The sequence below is a fragment of the Phymastichus coffea genome, unplaced genomic scaffold (genome assembly GCF_024137745.1).
Source record: "Phymastichus coffea isolate CEN01 unplaced genomic scaffold, Cenicafe_Pcof_1.1 PCOF00111, whole genome shotgun sequence".
Lineage (NCBI taxonomy): Eukaryota > Metazoa > Arthropoda > Insecta > Hymenoptera > Eulophidae > Phymastichus > Phymastichus coffea.
Genome location: NW_026706922.1, coordinates 579,367 through 595,903, shown reverse-complemented (window position 1 = coordinate 595,903; position 16,537 = coordinate 579,367). Strand labels below are relative to the sequence as shown.

At 38.6% G+C, this 16,537-nt stretch overlaps 3 protein-coding genes across 12 annotated transcripts; 2 read left to right on the top strand and 1 right to left on the bottom strand.

Annotated features, from left to right (window-relative positions):
• The first annotated feature begins 1,483 nt into the window (after positions 1-1,483).
• On the top strand, positions 1,484-5,387 carry LOC131670545 (delta(14)-sterol reductase TM7SF2-like). 2 transcript variants are annotated; one of them, XM_058946221.1, is made up of 9 exons: positions 1,484-1,764; positions 2,230-2,393; positions 2,476-2,671; positions 2,758-3,002; positions 3,084-3,453; positions 3,531-3,829; positions 3,907-4,169; positions 4,268-4,395; positions 4,463-5,387. In XM_058946221.1, exons 2-9 carry the CDS (start codon positions 2,238-2,240, stop codon positions 4,744-4,746), a joined length of 1,941 nt encoding a protein of 646 aa, XP_058802204.1. In that variant the 5' UTR covers positions 1,484-1,764; positions 2,230-2,237; the 3' UTR covers positions 4,747-5,387. The 2 variants fall into 2 exon arrangements, with proteins under 2 accessions (XP_058802204.1, XP_058802205.1); XM_058946222.1 differs by lacking the exon at positions 1,484-1,764 and adding an exon at positions 1,883-2,026.
• Positions 5,388-5,596: 209 nt separating this feature from the next.
• Positions 5,597-10,067, top strand: LOC131670501 (delta(14)-sterol reductase TM7SF2-like). Of its 8 annotated transcripts, XM_058946157.1 has the most exons (10): positions 5,609-5,741; positions 5,817-5,960; positions 6,044-6,238; positions 6,344-6,874; positions 6,948-7,246; positions 7,328-7,590; positions 7,667-7,794; positions 7,864-7,890; positions 7,969-8,303; positions 8,531-8,606. In XM_058946157.1, the coding sequence occupies exons 3-9, from the start codon at positions 6,076-6,078 to the stop codon at positions 8,145-8,147; spliced, it is 1,590 nt and encodes a 529-aa protein (XP_058802140.1). In that variant the 5' UTR covers positions 5,609-5,741; positions 5,817-5,960; positions 6,044-6,075; the 3' UTR covers positions 8,148-8,303; positions 8,531-8,606. The 8 variants fall into 8 exon arrangements, with proteins under 8 accessions (XP_058802137.1, XP_058802140.1, XP_058802138.1 ...); XM_058946154.1 differs by having other exon boundaries at positions 5,597-5,650; positions 7,864-8,303; XM_058946155.1 differs by having other exon boundaries at positions 6,068-6,238; positions 7,864-8,303.
• A 229-nt stretch (positions 10,068-10,296) lies between these two features.
• On the bottom strand, positions 10,297-12,225 carry LOC131670503 (cyclin-K). Of its 2 annotated transcripts, none has more exons than XM_058946160.1 (5): positions 11,714-12,225; positions 11,217-11,512; positions 10,974-11,146; positions 10,756-10,905; positions 10,297-10,680 (listed from the first exon to the last, which is right to left on the bottom strand). In XM_058946160.1, exons 1-5 carry the CDS (start codon positions 11,930-11,932, stop codon positions 10,298-10,300), a joined length of 1,221 nt encoding a protein of 406 aa, XP_058802143.1. In that variant the 5' UTR covers positions 11,933-12,225; the 3' UTR covers position 10,297. The 2 variants fall into 2 exon arrangements, with proteins under 2 accessions (XP_058802143.1, XP_058802144.1); XM_058946161.1 differs by having other exon boundaries at positions 10,297-10,677.
• Between the last annotated feature and the right edge of the window lie 4,312 nt (positions 12,226-16,537).

Genomic DNA, 16,537 nt, shown 5'->3' with positions numbered 1-16,537 from the left:
GTTTGCAATGAAAATAATTTGTATATTTAAAATGCCAAGTCCTTTGGATATACCTAGATGAATAATACTAAGGCTTTGATTTTGTAACTATATATTTAGAATGTCAAATACTTTGATTTACTCTTCTGTACTATTCTTAATTACATTTAATTGAAATCATATTTTGAAAGTAGTTTCAAACTCCTTGCATCTTAATTTAAATTAAAAAACTATATACAATGATATTATTTTGGTTATAAAGCATGTGGAATGAACTTACAACACCTGCTCCAAAATATGTACTAAAGTATTTTGGCATTATTTAAGTGGGGAGTTTGGTGAAGATAACTAGCATCTATTAATTTCTGCGCTACTTTTTCACAGATAAAAGATTTTTTATGTAATTCATAAAGCATAATTTTTTAAATTAAAGATACCATATGGTCCTACTCACAGGTCATATAATGTATATTTTTATTTTTATATTTTGATATCATATCAACTTTAGCTGCTAATAAAATTTATACAATTTTCGCACATATACTTTTTTGGCACAGACTATATTCTTATCAAAAGAATATAGCCCTAGACATTGAATCTAAATTAATCTTGGTAGCTACTGTATAAATTTGTCACTGCCATATTTGCCAGAATCATGCAACATAATTTTTAATACATAAGCCAAATGAGAAAGACAATTTTTTTCAAATTGATACTAGATTGTCATTATACTGTTCTTTGACTAAGGATAAAATTGCTTCATTAAAATTGATATCACTATATCCAATGTAATCCTGAAAACAAAGTTTGAAATATATTATAATTAGCAACTAACGCAACAAATCATATCAAATGTAATTAATTCATTTTTATTAAATTAACTAAAATTAATTGTTGTTTCATCTTGTAAACTAGAAAGAGCAATAATGCTAAGCCGGTTCTAACTACTATGACAGAAAATTAGTAAGATTTATATGCATCAATCAAGTGTACCACTTAATAGATATATTTATTATTAATTTAGATGAATTTATGTACGATTTGAACTTACCATTAAAAGTGATGATTTGATTGTAATTGTTTAATACAAGTATTTATATATATATATATATTGCACTCTCCTGTTTTGTTCGAGGTATGGATGTTACATAATTTTAAAACGTGTTTTTTCTTTTAATTTATTCATAAATAAATTTCTAAAATAAAAAAGGTGCCTAATCGGAGCAGTTCGCATGTGATTTCTGTGCCGTGAAAATTCGAGATAATGAACCGGAGTGATCACGTTCTCACTATTACTGCGTGGGTTAAGTAAAAATTATTAACCTATTAGGGCCTTTTATTACCTCTTTATACACTTTCGCATACAAAAGAGGATTTCATGTACGAGTTACTCACCTCCTACACATAGTCTTTTCTAAAAATTATGACTTTCCGACAACGAAATTTAAACATTTAATTTTTAACGGATTTCATGCGGTTCGTCAAAATGGAGTTTGTGGACGGCGTCGCGTGGTCTGCATTGGTTGAGTTTCTGAACGCAGCACGGTGGAGTGTCATCACGTCAGCACGGCAGGCTGCTCCACATATAGGGGCGGCAGTCTTGTTCAGTGTGCGAGGCGGTAGAGCGTCGCGTCGTTTCTTGTAAATACGTTATGCCACCGCAGCATAAAAAATAACGTTTAATTATAACCTCGTGCAAGTCTACTTGCATTTTGACTGAAAGATACTAGCTGCAAAAAAACACTAGACGGAACGAATAAACGAGTGATCAGTGTATTAATTACGGTAAGTTTATATGGCATTACACTACACAAGCCGATGATTCCCGCCATAAACCGCCGCCGCAATATCCCCACGCGTACGAACGCTATATAGTGTAATGTAATAAGTGAGTAGTAGAGACGCGTAGCGTGTAAACAAATGAACAAAAAATACGGAAAACTCGTTACGTAAACTGTTTGCTGCAGCAAAAATATGCCGGGGGAGCGAATTATTAATAGACAAGTACTTTACACATGCTAAGAACAGCGACGACGACACGTAGGAGGTATGTGCCTGTGCGCGCGCGCTTTCATGATTTCTTGTTGCTTTTCATTTTTTCTCTGTCGACGTGGTAGAAGTCACCACGCGCGGTGTGTGCTTTCTCCCTCAAACAATACTACTTCAATATAAGCCGGGGTGACCCGCGTGTTTTGTAAACCTGACTATTTCATGACTGATTTTAATTGTTTTTGTTGTTGCCGTTCATAGAGAGCGATATGAGTAAATTCAACGATGGCGAGCAAGTGCTCGCCAAGTCGCCGAACAGCGAGGAATACCTCAGAGCCAAAGTTATTGGCTCAAGTACGGGCAACAGGATTCGAGTGCAGTTTCGCGGTGGTTCGGAATATACCGTCAGCGTGGCTGACGTCAAGGTATTATTATCACTCTTGTTTATGCACTCCTTATCTCCTGTCTTTGTGCGTTTCATTCTGGAATATTATTAATGTTATGCAGCCTCAAAGAACCTCAAGGAGTCAAACAAGAATAAGAGGTAGGACTACTGGTAAGAGTCCTTCAAGAAATTCACCAAGCAGAAAATCACCGGCAAGAAGATCACCTGCTAGATCGCCAAATTCCCAGGGCAGGAAATTACCTGTTCGTAGTACCAGGCAAGCTAAAGTCACTATTGCCAGATTAGAAATGCAAAAAGGTTGATCAACTAAATATAGTTGTCTCAGAAAATTATAAATTTTTCTTAAGAAAGATTACATAAATAATTATTTTGTTTGTATGCAGATAACTCTAGTGACACAGATAGAACTGAAGAGTCTGAAAGTCTGAATGATGAACCTGCCATTCAATCACGTTTAAAAGATCTAAAACCAAGACGTTCAATTAGAATCATGTCAAATGCATCTAAAGCAGAACGTGATCAAAAATTGCAAAAGTTGAGGGGTGGTGATAGAGCTGCTTCTCTTCCTGTTGACAGAAAGTCTTTTGATGAGGGGATAGATAGAAGTTTCTCTGTGCAGAGAGATGATGTATGATTTTATTCAGTCAACTTTCATATGAAAAATGGAAAAAAGTGAAAATGTATTAAGTATGTTTTGTTCTATTTTCAGGAAATGAAAATACATTATGAATCAGATACTGACACTGACGTACCAAGTGAATTGCCAAAGGGCAAAATGATAATCCATTTAAATTTAAGTGATCCCCAAGAGTGGTGTGGACGATTTGGTGCACTGTTCCTTGTGCTATCACTACCTGTTTGCATTCTTTTACTGCAACTTGCTTGCATGAACAACCATTGTAGTATGAAGAATTTCCGAATTCCTCGACTAAGGGAATGGAAATTATTTTTAAATCAGAATGCATTCTTATTGTATGCAGGATATTTGTGCTACATTGCAATAATGTCGGTGCTACCTATTGGTAGGCTTGTTAATGGCCAGCAGACTAAACTCGGTATTTTGCAATACCGGATAAACGGTAATACTTTTATACTTACTTCAAGTTATTTCTATCTAAAGATCTGAAATTTTAACAATTATAATTTGTGCTTACAGGAATATGGACTCTTTTTCTTACAATAGCTATTTTTGGTGGTTGTATTCACCAAGGCTACAATATTGATGACTTTTTGCTTAAAAAGTCACTTGCACTGACGGCAGCTGGCGTAGTATATGGGACACTCTTGTCTATGGCTTTGTACATCAAATCTGGCAGAACGCCTTTATCAAAACTAAACCTTTACGGCACAACCAATAGTTACATTTACAACTTTTGGCAAGGTGGAGAAATTTCTCCACGAGTTGGGCTCATCGACATAAAGCAAGTGATATTCTATGCTGGAGTGATAGCGACGGTAATTATGATTTTCATTTGAAAGAATAATTAATTATAATATATGACTTGGTAAAATAATGAATTTGCATATTCTAGATTATAATCAATTTAGCAGCAGGAGTAAAAATTGTAAAAGAAGTGGATACATTTGAATTGAACAATCTACAGCAATTGAATTATGCTGCACTTGCTTCAGTTATTTTGCAAATAGTTTATCTTCTGGATAATTTAATTTTCGAGACCAAATTCCTTTCATCCTTTGAAGTTGTTTATGAAGGAACGGGGTACATGCTGAGTGTTGGATATTTAATCTATCCTTATCTCGGAACTATTACTACTAGATACCTTTTGGCTCATAAGTACGTTTTAAGATCTGATTTTTCGAGCAGTTGGCTTAAAATTTTGAAGTTAGATAGAGGATATGTATTTTGATAAACGATATTTATTCGCTTTTCAGAATTCATCAGCCCATGTACTTGATAGCCTTTTGCACTATTCTCTTCATCATTGGACTTTATATCTATAGAGCCAGTAACAATCAGAAACATGAGTTCAGGAAAAATCCGTTCTCTCTTGCAGTAGCTCGTAAGTATTTGATAACGAACCTTACAAAGATAATAAACCTATAACTTAATTGCTCGTTTATTTGCAGATTTAGAAACGATACCAACCTCGAGAGGCAGAAGTTTAATTGTATCTGGATTCTGGGGATACGTCAGGCATCCAAATTACCTTGGTGACATCCTGGTACACTGGTCATTGGCTTTACTAGGTTTAGCCCCTGACATATTGCCGTATATTCTTGCCATTTTTACGACGCTGTTGCTCATTCATCGAGCGGTAAGAGACAACGCTCGATGCCAGAAACGGTACGGATACGCATGGGAGCAGTATTGTCAGCGTGTCAAGTACATAATTTTTTATCGGGTATTTTAAGAAAAAAGAAAAGACAAGCAACTTATCAAATGAATAAACAAATAAATCATCTATCAAGAGTGAGCGTCGATGCATACTTTGAAATGCATTTATGAAGTTTTACATATTTTTAGAATGAAATTGACACGATGCCTAATTTTACGCATCCAAAATAAAATATATATTGTCGAGAGTTTTTATGTTCAATTAGAAGTATTATTTTATAGAAATAAAACAAGTAAACGCAATTCAGAGTGTCAGATGCATAAGTGAGAATTTTAGCGGCCTTAGTGAATGAACTTTTATTGACGGGTCGCGTCAAATGTGCGTATGTATAGACAAACGAACGAGGCTTTTAACTTCAGAGCTATATGATTCCAAGTTGGCTCGTTTGCGTATCCGATCTCGCCGTGGAATTTTTATAAATACCTGAAGCTAAAAGTGACAGATGTTTTTTAATGGAATAAAAAAGAACAAATCGATTTTTTAGCAAAGTATTTGTGCATGACATTTAATTGTAATGAATCTTAATTGATAAGGAATTTTATACTTTTTTATATAAATATATTATATATATTGATGTAAAACTTGGCTACACAATGGATGAATTTGGTAATTAAATCGATTCGTAATACCAAAATTTAAAGAAAAAAATAAATGATTGTGACAAATTATTAGAATTTTCATTAACCCCGCAAAGTTTTTTATAGAGGCGCTGAAATCGCCACCAACACCAGTTGAGACCGCCTGATGACAAGCAGTGAAGCAGTGTTGTATGTATTTTGAAGTAATATGGGATCTTTCGTACGTTTTTTTTTGTTTTTGGCATATCGAATGCCGAAAATTACATTTCTGGAAACAATCGTTTCAGCACAGAACTAATGAAAAATCACGGTAGTTTACTGAATACTAGCCGAGTTAATATGTAAGACGTTCTGGTTTTATGTTTAACCTCTTATGCAGTTGTTAAAAATCACCAAATTTAAACAAAAACAGTGACTGATTATTCTCTGAATGTACTTCTTGGTTCACATTATTATATATTTGATACGTGTCTTAAAGGTGCTTTAAAATTGCTCGTTTCATTTCAGTGAAATGGATAATTGTTTATCTAAACACCGGTATTTCTTCTGTCAACAATTGAACATGTGATATTTTAAATGATCTGTCATAATTCGTTGACGATCTAATTGGTTTCAAAATTGACACCTCTGGCTTTTCACGTTTACACGCAGGTCTTTATATACTTTCGTTTATTTGTTATTTTTTATCTTTATTAAAGAAAAAAGTGCTAGTGTATATTGTGCGTTTTTCATAGGAGATATTATCTGTTTAACATAAGCTTAAAAAATGACGCGAAGCCAAACAAGATCTGGAAGTAGGCCAGGTGCCGGTAAGAATCCTCCACGGAGCTCGTCAAAAACCGGATCACCAGATGCCTGCGACAAAATTTTGCCCGCCCACAGGTCCAGGCAGGTCAGAGTTACTCTCACTAGATTAGAAATGCCCAAAGGTTAGTCTTTCTATCCATCCTCATTGTAATAAACATACGCATATATCATAAAAGTCAATTTTGAGATTCCTCGAATCATGCGCTTACTTTTTCATTCTCATAAAGTAGTGGACGGTTCTGCTAGCAAAACGTATAAAGCAGACGAGATTAAACATTTAAGCAACGGTTCTACGATACAATTGAATCAGAGAACTCTCAAGTCAAGACGAGCCATTCGAACGACGTCGAATTTATTCAAGGTGGAACAAGAAAATAGAATGCCGCTGCTGAGGAGTGGCGATAAAACTGCTTCTCAATCTGATGATGGAGACTTGCCGGGCAAAAGAGAAAACGTGAAAAAGACGGATTTGAATCGAAGCGAACGCCGAGAATGGACTGCATCAGTTGGAGTTTCGTTACTTACTTTGATGACGACTATTTGTATTCCGCTACTGCAAGTTGCCTGTACGAACGATCACTGCGGTTCTGATAATTTTCGCCTACCCAGTTTACATGAATGGCAACTGCATTTCGATCGAGACGCGTTCTTATTTTACGCTGGATATCTGTGCTGCCTCACAATAGTATCTGTGCTACCAATCGGGAAAGTCGTAGCTGTTAAACGTACAACAAATAGCACGCATCGTCGAATTAATGGTAATCACGATTATTTCGTGTGCTCTATGTTTAGAATACAATGGATTGAAAATTTTTAAATTGATACTTTCAGGGCTATGGACTTTAATTTTAGCAGTATCTATATTTGCCGGATTAGTTTATCAAGGTTACTCAGTTGAAGAGTTTTTAATAAAAAATTCTCTCAAGTTGACTATAACCGGTTTGGTGTACGCTTTAGTTTTATCACTAGTTTTGTACATCAAAGCAAATTGGGCATCTGCATCGAATATCAACCCTTATCGTTCTACCAACAGTATCATCTGTAACTTTTGGCAAGGTAGAGAAATCAATCCGCGAATCGGACCTGTCGATGTTAAACAAGTGCTGTTCAAATCGACAGCAATTACAACGGTAACTGCATGAAAGTTAAATTATTTGCAAAACTTTGTTGTTTGTTACTGTTCTTCAATAAAGTTTGTTAATGTTCTTTAGAATTTAATCAATTTGGCAGTAGCAGTAACGATTTTGAAGGAAGTGGACTCTTTGCAGTGGGACAATTTGAACAATTTGAATATCACCGCCCTCACGGTTATTAGTTTGCAAACGATTTTCTTCGCCGACAAGCTTATCTTTGAAGAGAGATTCCTTTCAAGTTTCGAAATGAGTGTCGAGGGACTGGGATACATGCTGACTACTGCATATTTAATTTATCCTTACGTTTCAACTCTTTCTACGAGATATCTACTGATTCACAAGTAAAGTTATGATTCCGTAATAATAGGGAATTAAAAATTTGACGCGCTAAACAAGCGATCATAATGCGCTTTTCAGAGTTCAACTACCTCTGTACCTGATAGTTGTATGGACTATTGTTTTTTTCGTTGGTTATTGGATCTACCGTGGAAGTAATAATCAAAAAGACGAATTCAGGAAAAATCCGTTGTCTCCCGCTCTGTCTCGTAAGTTTTTTATTTTTAATCTGTATTTTATAATTATTCCACTGGAGCGCTATGTTTATTGATTTGTAGATCTGGAAACAATACCAACGCCCGCAGGTAAACGTTTGCTCGCGTCAGGATTTTGGGGATACGTTAGGCGTCCAAATTACCTTGGCAATATTCTGATGCACTTAGCATGGGCTTTCCTAGGCTTCACCCTGGACATTATACCATACGTTTTTGCCATTTCCACTATAGTCATTTTAATTCATCGGGCAGTCAAAGACGAGGCTCGATGCGAAAAACGTTATCGATTTGCTTGGAAGCAGTACTGTCAACGTGTCAAATATATAATTCTGCGCCCAGTATTTTAAAGATTGTATTATAGATTGTAATAGTTATTAATCGAAAGAGACGATCGTCTATTCGTACATTGGGATATCATAACTACAACCTTGAAATTTCGAGTACCTTTTATCAAGGATTGCTTCATACTTCTGTACTTGTGAACTAAACTATTTATGCCTAGAGTAAGTCACAAGCAATTTTATACTTCTTTTTATATGTATAAGTTTATAAGTCATATGTGTACATATGTATGGTGGATGAAAATGAAATTTACGTAAAATATCTTAACCAAAGCTCAAATGAATCATAAGTTTTCAATTGCACACTTGTGTACAAGTAAACAGTTTTAATAAAATATTAAATTTGAACTATTACGATTGCTTATCTCGCAACTTTTTTCACTATTCAGTAGAGGCGCTCAAATCACTATATGCGTAAGATGACAAGCAAAGTCATGGAGACTACAGTATTATAGACTATAAGCAGAACTGTATTTTGAATATGTGATTTGTTTAACTCACTCCACTTCGATTTCTTTCTACTTTTAATATTAAGAATGGCAAGTTACTTTGGAGAAGTTATCCTCCCAAGTTCTAGAGCTTTTTGGAACGATGATGAAGACGACGATACTTTTTATAGACAAGATGATACGTAAGATCTACTTGATGTTTAACCTCACTTTTATGTTTACTTACATTTTATTATTTTTAAAATTCTAATAATTTAACAAATGTCTTAAGTAATTTCGACGGAAAAATTTATTTTTGAAATTTATATTTATGCAACTTTATTGTATTTAAAAAGTACTCATGATTGATAATTCCAGTATGTTGAATGAAACAATTTTTTGGAGTAAATAAGATTTATTCCTAGAGTAATTATTAATTTTTATTGATGCAGTGAATTTAAAAGTAACTGGATTGAATCGGAGCCAGCAGAAGTTGAGAAACTTTTAGTTATTGAGGGAGAAATGATTATTAGTAAGTATGAATTCAAACAAACATAAATTTATGTGTCTCAAAGTATTTCAATTGCTGTTTTAATTATTTTCCAGATTACATCTATGCATGTTTACTACAAAATGCAAAAGTTGTGTGTAATATAGAATATGAATCTGAGAAAAACAAGACAAAAATTTACTTTGTTGATGACATTTACATCTGTGCAATCAGCTCCAAACTCAATCTTGCACAAGCTGGAAAGTTGACAGAAACTGTGAGTTGTCTTGAGTATTTTTATAAAAAGACTGTTAATTATTAAGTTTATGTTTTTCATTTACATAGATTTCATCTCTTCTGCGAAAGTGTAAAGCTATTTATACTTTTACGAGTGATCATATATCTCATTTCAAAAGTGAAGAAGAAATTTATTCTACATCAATTTTGAAGTCGTTATATTCTAGTAAAGCAAGAAATAATAAGAATTGGAAAATTTCTGTATTAAATCAGCCAAATATTGTCACTGGGGTGTGTGCAGGAGGTAAAAAAAACACAGATTATCAGTTTTATCAAACAATATATACAGATATATTCTTAAGTAAAAATACATCATTTTGTATTTTAGTTCTGTCTTACGCTGAGATGGCTAACCTAAGTTGCATTATGTACATACTTTACACTGACACATTCACATTAGATTCTAAAAATGCATCACCACTTACAGACTTACTGGCTGAAGTAATAGGAAAAACATTTCCTAGTTTTACAACTGGAGGTTCAAGCTTCTTCAATAAAGGAAACTTGTATTTGTAATTATTATACACAAGTGTTTTATTTAAAAGAACATCAATCATCATTAATTATATATATTTATATCGTAGTGGATCTAATTTAGTCAAATTAACTGACAGTGATGTTATTTATGCACGATGAAGTGACTGACCAGCAGGATAGCATTATATAAGTTGTTGTCAGTTATTGAAAACTAAAAAATTTCGTTTTTATTACAAGGAAATAAATTTTTGCTTCATAATCATGTTAAAATAAATAATGGTTCCAAGTCACCTTACCTCATAATACACTTTGACTATTACATTTTTCGTAGCAGCTAGTTACAAATATATCAAAGATGATTGACTGTTGAAAAATCTAATGGGAAGTTATCCTATGTGTAAGTCTTTTAATGCTTTGTTTTCTTTTATTTACAATAAAATAGTAGTGATTCAAACAAATTGAAATTATAATTGAGGCGGATAATAAGGTCGTGCACTCAATGGTGGTACCGGCGGTCCACCAGGATAATAATTTGTATTTGGTGGGTAATAAGGTTGGTGGAAAGGCGGTTGAGCTGGTGTGCTCGGAGCAGGTGGTGGACGATGTGGCACGCCCATATTCATGTGCGTCGATGGTACAATGTGATTTACCGGGGGTGGGGGCACTGTGATATTTGCTGGTGGAAAAGCAGGAGGAAAGGTTGTATTCCCTTGAGTAAATGCATTCGTGTAAGGTGGAAAATGACTTGGAACGTCCATTGGTGGGGCATCTTGTATATCTACAGGTGGAATGCCATTGGCAGGATTTGACTTTACTTCAGTCTTTGGGATTTTAGCTAGAGTGACTGCTGAAAAAGTCATTTTTAATTACTCCTTGTTATGCAAAGCTTCTGCAAATAATGAAAATAGGATTACCAAATTACCATTTGGTGTATTTGATGCTGAATGATCTGAGGATTGAGTTGAAGGCCTATCTCTGCCTGGCTCATTGGAGCCTGGTGTTGTAGGTGGAGATTCTGGTGTTGATGTGCTGTTGGTTGATGAATATAAATCTAACACTTGATGACAAATGTCTACAAAATATTGTAAGTTGAAATAAATTTTGTTAAGGATTGCTAACAAAAATTAAAAATAAAAGTACCTTCCAACAAATCCATGGTAATATCTTCAACAAACATATCCCACCATCTGTAATGCTTTTGAGTTCTCCCTTGCCAGTCCACTACTTCAAATTTACTTAATTTTCCTGCTAAGTACATCAGAGCAACTGCAATGATCTCAGGTTCCCATTGCAGTGATAATGTAGTACAAAGACTACAAAAATAAAGAAAAATTATCCAAATAATCCAAGAACAGTTGATGAAACTTTAAAATAGAATCATACCTGTCATTGACAAAAGTCCATGCCATTTGTACCATTTTTTGTAATTTACCTTTATCACCTTTTAAACATTTGGCATACTTCAACAGATACCCATATGGATGTTCAACTTGCAAATCAAATTTGATTGTTTGCAGCAAGATTCGTTCCAATGTCATCACTTCTTCTTTTGGATCTTCACCAAATGTGTTAAACTTTTGTTCACTGAGTAATGTTTTTGCAATCTTTATGATATCTTTACATTTCTTTGGTGTTTCTTCAACTTTGCCTGCTAAAAATAGACAGCAGCATGCAGTCACCTAAAAACAAAAATTAACTCATTATTTTTAGCATCCAATCAACATAAATTAAATTTGCTTTTACCAATGATAGGCTTTTTAAATAAATGTTCATTAAATTGCTCAATGTTTTCTTATAAAAGTGCTGCCTTTTATATTCTCACATAATAATAATAATAAATAATAAATAAATTTAAATCTACAAACTTTCAACAGACTTACATATCGTGGAAAAGTTTTGAAGGAGTGGAACATGTAGAATCTGTGAAAGTATACAACACCAGTGGCCATGGTATTATATCCAAGTTCCAATTTTGATCCAACATCAATGATGAATCGAGCTCCTTCTTTTCTATAACGACACTCTGTTTCATAGTCAATTCCATCTTGAATTGAAGGAGTATTTCTAAGCTCTTTCTTCTCATAATACCAATAAGGCATCTTTATGCACTTGTCAAAACAATAACAATATCAAGATATGTTGTTATCTGTTTATGCTACACATGAACCAATTCCAGAATGTCAAAACACACATAAATAGAGTGAACTTTTTTGGAGAATCACTTAATATTTCTGCGTCAAATTAACAAAATGGAACACCACTTCTCAAGACAATATATTGCAATAATCGTACGAGATTTCAAACATCACAACACAGAAATATACGATAGTTTACTAGCGCTTGTTAACTGTTGTTAACGTATGAATTAGAGGTTATGAATTTCAGTAAAGGATGTCTGGATCATGGTAACTATTATATACCTATATAGTGGATATCGTCATTATATATATAGTTTCAATGGCGTGGATGGATCTCATCTATAGACCACATGAACGCCATCTATATAGATGATATCGTTATCTTTTCATCTATTTATCTGAAAGCGGTCGGTAAAAGCGTCTGAAACGTAGAAGATTTAAATCTATCAGATTTAATCTGTCAGATGGCGCTAACATGTCGTACTTCTACGAGGTTTTCAAGAAAAAATGTCAAATTTAACGCGAAAGGTTTGTATTATTTAATTTTCCGCAAAAATTAATAATAATGTTTCATATGAAAACGGAATTATCTGCTGTGCAGCGTTGATTCTCAGAGAAAACCATTTGTCTCTTAAAAGACTATTTTGTCTGTATATAGACAGAGTAAAGAGCTCGAGTACTCACTTGGCATGACACTTTGTTGACACTGTCGAACATTTCATTTGTTCAGTAATGCGATTGGATTCAAATAGAACCGCGTGCATTTGATTTTTCAGTGTTGGCAACGAAATACAAACGAAAGAGCGCGAGACGAACAATTTCCAAAATTGTAATATGTATTCCGAAGTGTGCGCACCGACTGCGCGTGCGAGTTCCGAGAAATTTCGATTTGCTGAAAATTCACACGTGCGAGCAAAAAGAGAAAAAAATTCATGCAATTCTCGTTAAGGCTGTTTCCAGGAAGCTCTTATTCTTGCGCACCTTTTGCAAATTCTTATTTGTTTAGTTGGGACGAAGAAGAAAACGAGGCGTTGCGAAAACATGTAAACTGCGAGTATGCACGGATACATCCAAAGCAGCTGGATGTTATATAAACCGGAGGAAGAAATCGTTCGCACAAGTCCTGTTTCCTCCTAAAAATACTCGTATAAATATTGACTCGAACAATCGAGCCGCGCGCGTTTTTCCTATTCGCTCGCTCGTTTTTTCTTCTCCTGTAAGTATTAAATCAGCATCAATCCTTCATCTACCAATGGCAATGTTTTCACTTTTTTCCACGAGCCTCTCTCTCTCTCTCTCTCTCTCTCTCTCTCTCTCTCTTTTGGAAAGATGAATGTATCGAGGATCTATAAATGCAAATATTGGCTTTGCTCTTATTGAATGGATGCAGCTAATTTGGAGGTATTGCAACTTTTGCCGTTCAACGCAAACACACGTGCTGCAATGTGTGTGTATATTTATTTTGTTTCTCTCTCTCTCTCTCTCTCTCTCTCTCTCTCTCTCTCTATCTATTTTCAACTGAGTATATAAAAACAGAAGATCGCCAATTTCACTTATTGACGAAGTATACAGCAAATCTAAGCTCACTCTCAGCGTGGAAATTTTGTTCTTCGGCAGCGCGATTTGTGATATCGTCGAAATGTAAATGGCGCAAATGTTTATGACGCGCGCAAGAATTTTGGCGTATTTACGAATGCTCTTTTGCGGAGAATACGCAAGCGCACTTGGTATTTGACGGTCTTGTTTGGTTTATCATTGCTTCAGGCTCGCGGGATTCGCCAGGAGCATTTTCCGCGGCAAATAGGAAATTGGGAAGAACGATAGCGTTGTGCTCCGCGAAGAAGGAACGAAGGCAACCTCGGGAAGGCCGCAAGACGGCGAGCGCGAAGCTGGCAAAGGAGCGCGGGAAGCCGGCGCCTATCCGTCGGGAGGCAAGGCTCGGCGCTCGACGTACGGGCGCATCCACGCCCATATATACTCCTAGCGTCTCGCGCGTCCGTCGGCATTACTCATCGCTCGACGCGCGCGCGCGCTCGGAATTGGGCAATCAGCCCCACTGGGTCGCTAGTGAGAGCGCAAAGTACGACTGCTGACATTTCCATTAGCGTCGGAAAGAGCTCGACGGGAGGCGCGCGCGTCGTGGCAAAGTCGTCGGCGTCCGCCATGCTCGAGGCAGCTCGGAGCCAGCCGGGAGGCCGCTCTGCCGACGGCACGAGCTGCGCGCCGTGAAATCTCGATCTTCGCGCTCCCATCGAGGCTGCTCTCGAGCGCGTCTGCCTCCTTTTCGCGCGGCCAACGCTCGCATGAATATTGATCGGGCCGAGCCGCGGGCAACGTCGCCGGCGTCGCGGCAGGAGTGCGCCGCGTCCGCGTCCGCGTCTCGAACGCTGCGGCGACGGCTTTTGCGACGGACATTCGCGGACATCGCCGCTAGCGCGCTTCCACGGGCTACCGCGGCCGAATCTGCTAACTCAGCGCACTTGTCGGATACCCGCTTTGCATAAAATATCGCGCCTCCTTAATAGCGCGTTCGCGCGCTCGGAAATTCCGCCTTCCCTTCGGCGATTCGCCGACTGTAGTGCGACGCTGTCCGGAGCACGCCGAGGAACGCGCGAGGATGCGATCGCGTCGCTTTAGCGACTGTTCCATCGACGTCGCGTGCTCGCGTCTCCTCGCTTCCATTCCGAACGAATTCCCCTTGGCATTGTTTGGGAATGATATCAAAGTCGAAAATATGTACGAGCTGGACTTCATTTCCATATTCTTTTGTACGAGGCCAGCAGCACCAGCAGTGCCTGTATTTTCGAGTCGTTTCCGACGGCAGCTTTCATTCGAGGCTTTCATCCTTTTTGCACAACGTCTTTCGCAATTCATTCATCCTCTCTCCGCGGCTCGGCGCACTCGAGACGCGACGCCAACGTAGAGCCGTATATCCGTGCCGCCGTCGCCGCCAACGACCAAATAAAAGAATATATCATTAGCGAGCTCGTGCGAAAATCGATGCTCGCGCCGCGCAAATCGTCTTGGAAACGTAGTTGTGTGTCCGGAAAAAAATTCCTCTCTCAAAAGAGAGACTTGCTTGAGAGCTAGAGGCACGGACGAGGATCGGCCCGGAGCCGATAAAATTGCGCTCGAGCGCCCGAAGGGAAAGCCAACCCTTCGCTGGAAAATATCAGTGGCGCCGCAAAAGCCACGAGCGCTCCCTCCCCCCACCCCCCTCTCTCCTAATTAAAAAGCGCTCTCTCCTCTGCCGCACTATGGGTGTATGCGCAAGATTGTATTTGCGCATGCATGGCGCGCAGCTCAAGAAAGCACTCCCCCGCGCGAGAAAAAGCTCGAAAATTATGCGCGCTTGTTTGCGCTCGACCCCTCCGCCGTTATCTGCGCTCTGCACGCGCGCCATGATGAATCGGCCATGTTGCCCCGAAAGCGGTAAAAATAGCACGGTGACAACGCCGCTTACATAATGCATGCGGACCACCCAGAGGCTCGGCTCCTCGCGCGCGCCCCGTTGCATATTTCAGCGCTCACGGCGACGACGTGCAAGTTTCGCGAAGCAGACCGACCGAGGCTTTACCGCGTCGTCGTGTGTGGCCCACTCGAGGTGTTAATCGGCTACCGTGATGCGCGCCTATCCTCAATTAGTATAGCGTCTCCCACGGGCACCTGGGCACCTACCGCGCATCCACTCCTCTCGTCCGCCTCTTCTTCAACAACCTCTTCTTCTGCTTCTTTCTACTTTTTTTCTCTCTCTCCGCGCTATGCCTGTTTACCGTTGCGCGTCTTATACATCGCGCGGCGCGCGCACTCCACTCGCCTTCTTCTTTCGGGAGTCTCGCCGAGTCATCGGCGCCGTGCGATCCCTAAAAGAGCCCACACCTCCGCGCTCAATCCTCTCCCGTTCTGAACGAGCCGCGTGCGTGGATGCTCCCTTGATAATCGCGACAGCCAAAAGGAGAAATAGACGCTCGCTTGCTGCTTTACTCTCTTTTTATATTTTGTTTTCTTTTTTTTTTCTTTTTTGGAATGCGTATCGGCCGGCAAATATTGAAGCTCGTCAACACCTTTTTCGAAAGAGAGAGCAGCAGCGGCGGTGGCGGCGGCGGCAGCAGCAGTGATCTTGACGTGCGCCGCGCGAGAGCGAAGCTCTGTGTGCTTTTAATTTGGCCGGGCGGCGCAGGCAAATGTTTGCGCCACTCCCAATTCGCCCGACTCCGCGCTGCCTGGCTGCTGCTCTCGCGTATTGACCAAAGTGTCCGCTAGCCGTTCGCTAATCTAGCTAATGTCTCTCTCTCTCTCTCTCTCTTGCTCTCGCTCTTTCCGCGGACTCGCGCGGACGCGCAGGTGCAGCGCTCCCGAAGAAAGAGTTGCGCGCGATCGTGAGAAGAGCGCGAGAGTGTCGTACACATCGTGCATAATTGATGCGCGACAGAGGCCACGCGACCGGAAGAGGCAGCGGCGCCTCGTGCGCCTCGTATTAATCGCGCGCGCGCGCTCGCGTGAAATAGACTGCATCATCCTCGATAATCACCGCTAGCCCTTTTTTTCCTCGCTCGTGAGCCCAGC

Excerpts from the sequence above, each read along its gene's own strand:
- LOC131670501 (XM_058946154.1), top strand. The coding sequence starts at position 6,076 with ATGACGCGAAGCCAAACAAGATCTGGAAGTAGGCCAGGTGCCGGTAAG. Across the intron at positions 7,591-7,666 it reads AGATATCTACTGATTCACAA|AGTTCAACTACCTCTGTACC; the intron begins GTAAAGTTATGA and ends TGCGCTTTTCAG. Across the intron at positions 7,795-7,863 it reads GTTGTCTCCCGCTCTGTCTC|ATCTGGAAACAATACCAACG; the intron begins GTAAGTTTTTTA and ends ATTGATTTGTAG.
- LOC131670545 (XM_058946221.1), top strand. The coding sequence starts at position 2,238 with ATGAGTAAATTCAACGATGGCGAGCAAGTGCTCGCCAAGTCGCCGAAC. Across the intron at positions 2,394-2,475 it reads TCAGCGTGGCTGACGTCAAG|CCTCAAAGAACCTCAAGGAG; the intron begins GTATTATTATCA and ends AATGTTATGCAG. Across the intron at positions 4,170-4,267 it reads AGATACCTTTTGGCTCATAA|AATTCATCAGCCCATGTACT; the intron begins GTACGTTTTAAG and ends TTCGCTTTTCAG.
- LOC131670503 (XM_058946160.1), bottom strand. The coding sequence starts at position 11,932 with ATGCCTTATTGGTATTATGAGAAGAAAGAGCTTAGAAATACTCCTTCA. Across the intron at positions 11,147-11,216 it reads TGGACTTTTGTCAATGACAG|TCTTTGTACTACATTATCAC; the intron begins GTATGATTCTAT and ends TTATTTTTGTAG. Across the intron at positions 10,906-10,973 it reads TACCATGGATTTGTTGGAAG|ACATTTGTCATCAAGTGTTA; the intron begins GTACTTTTATTT and ends AATATTTTGTAG.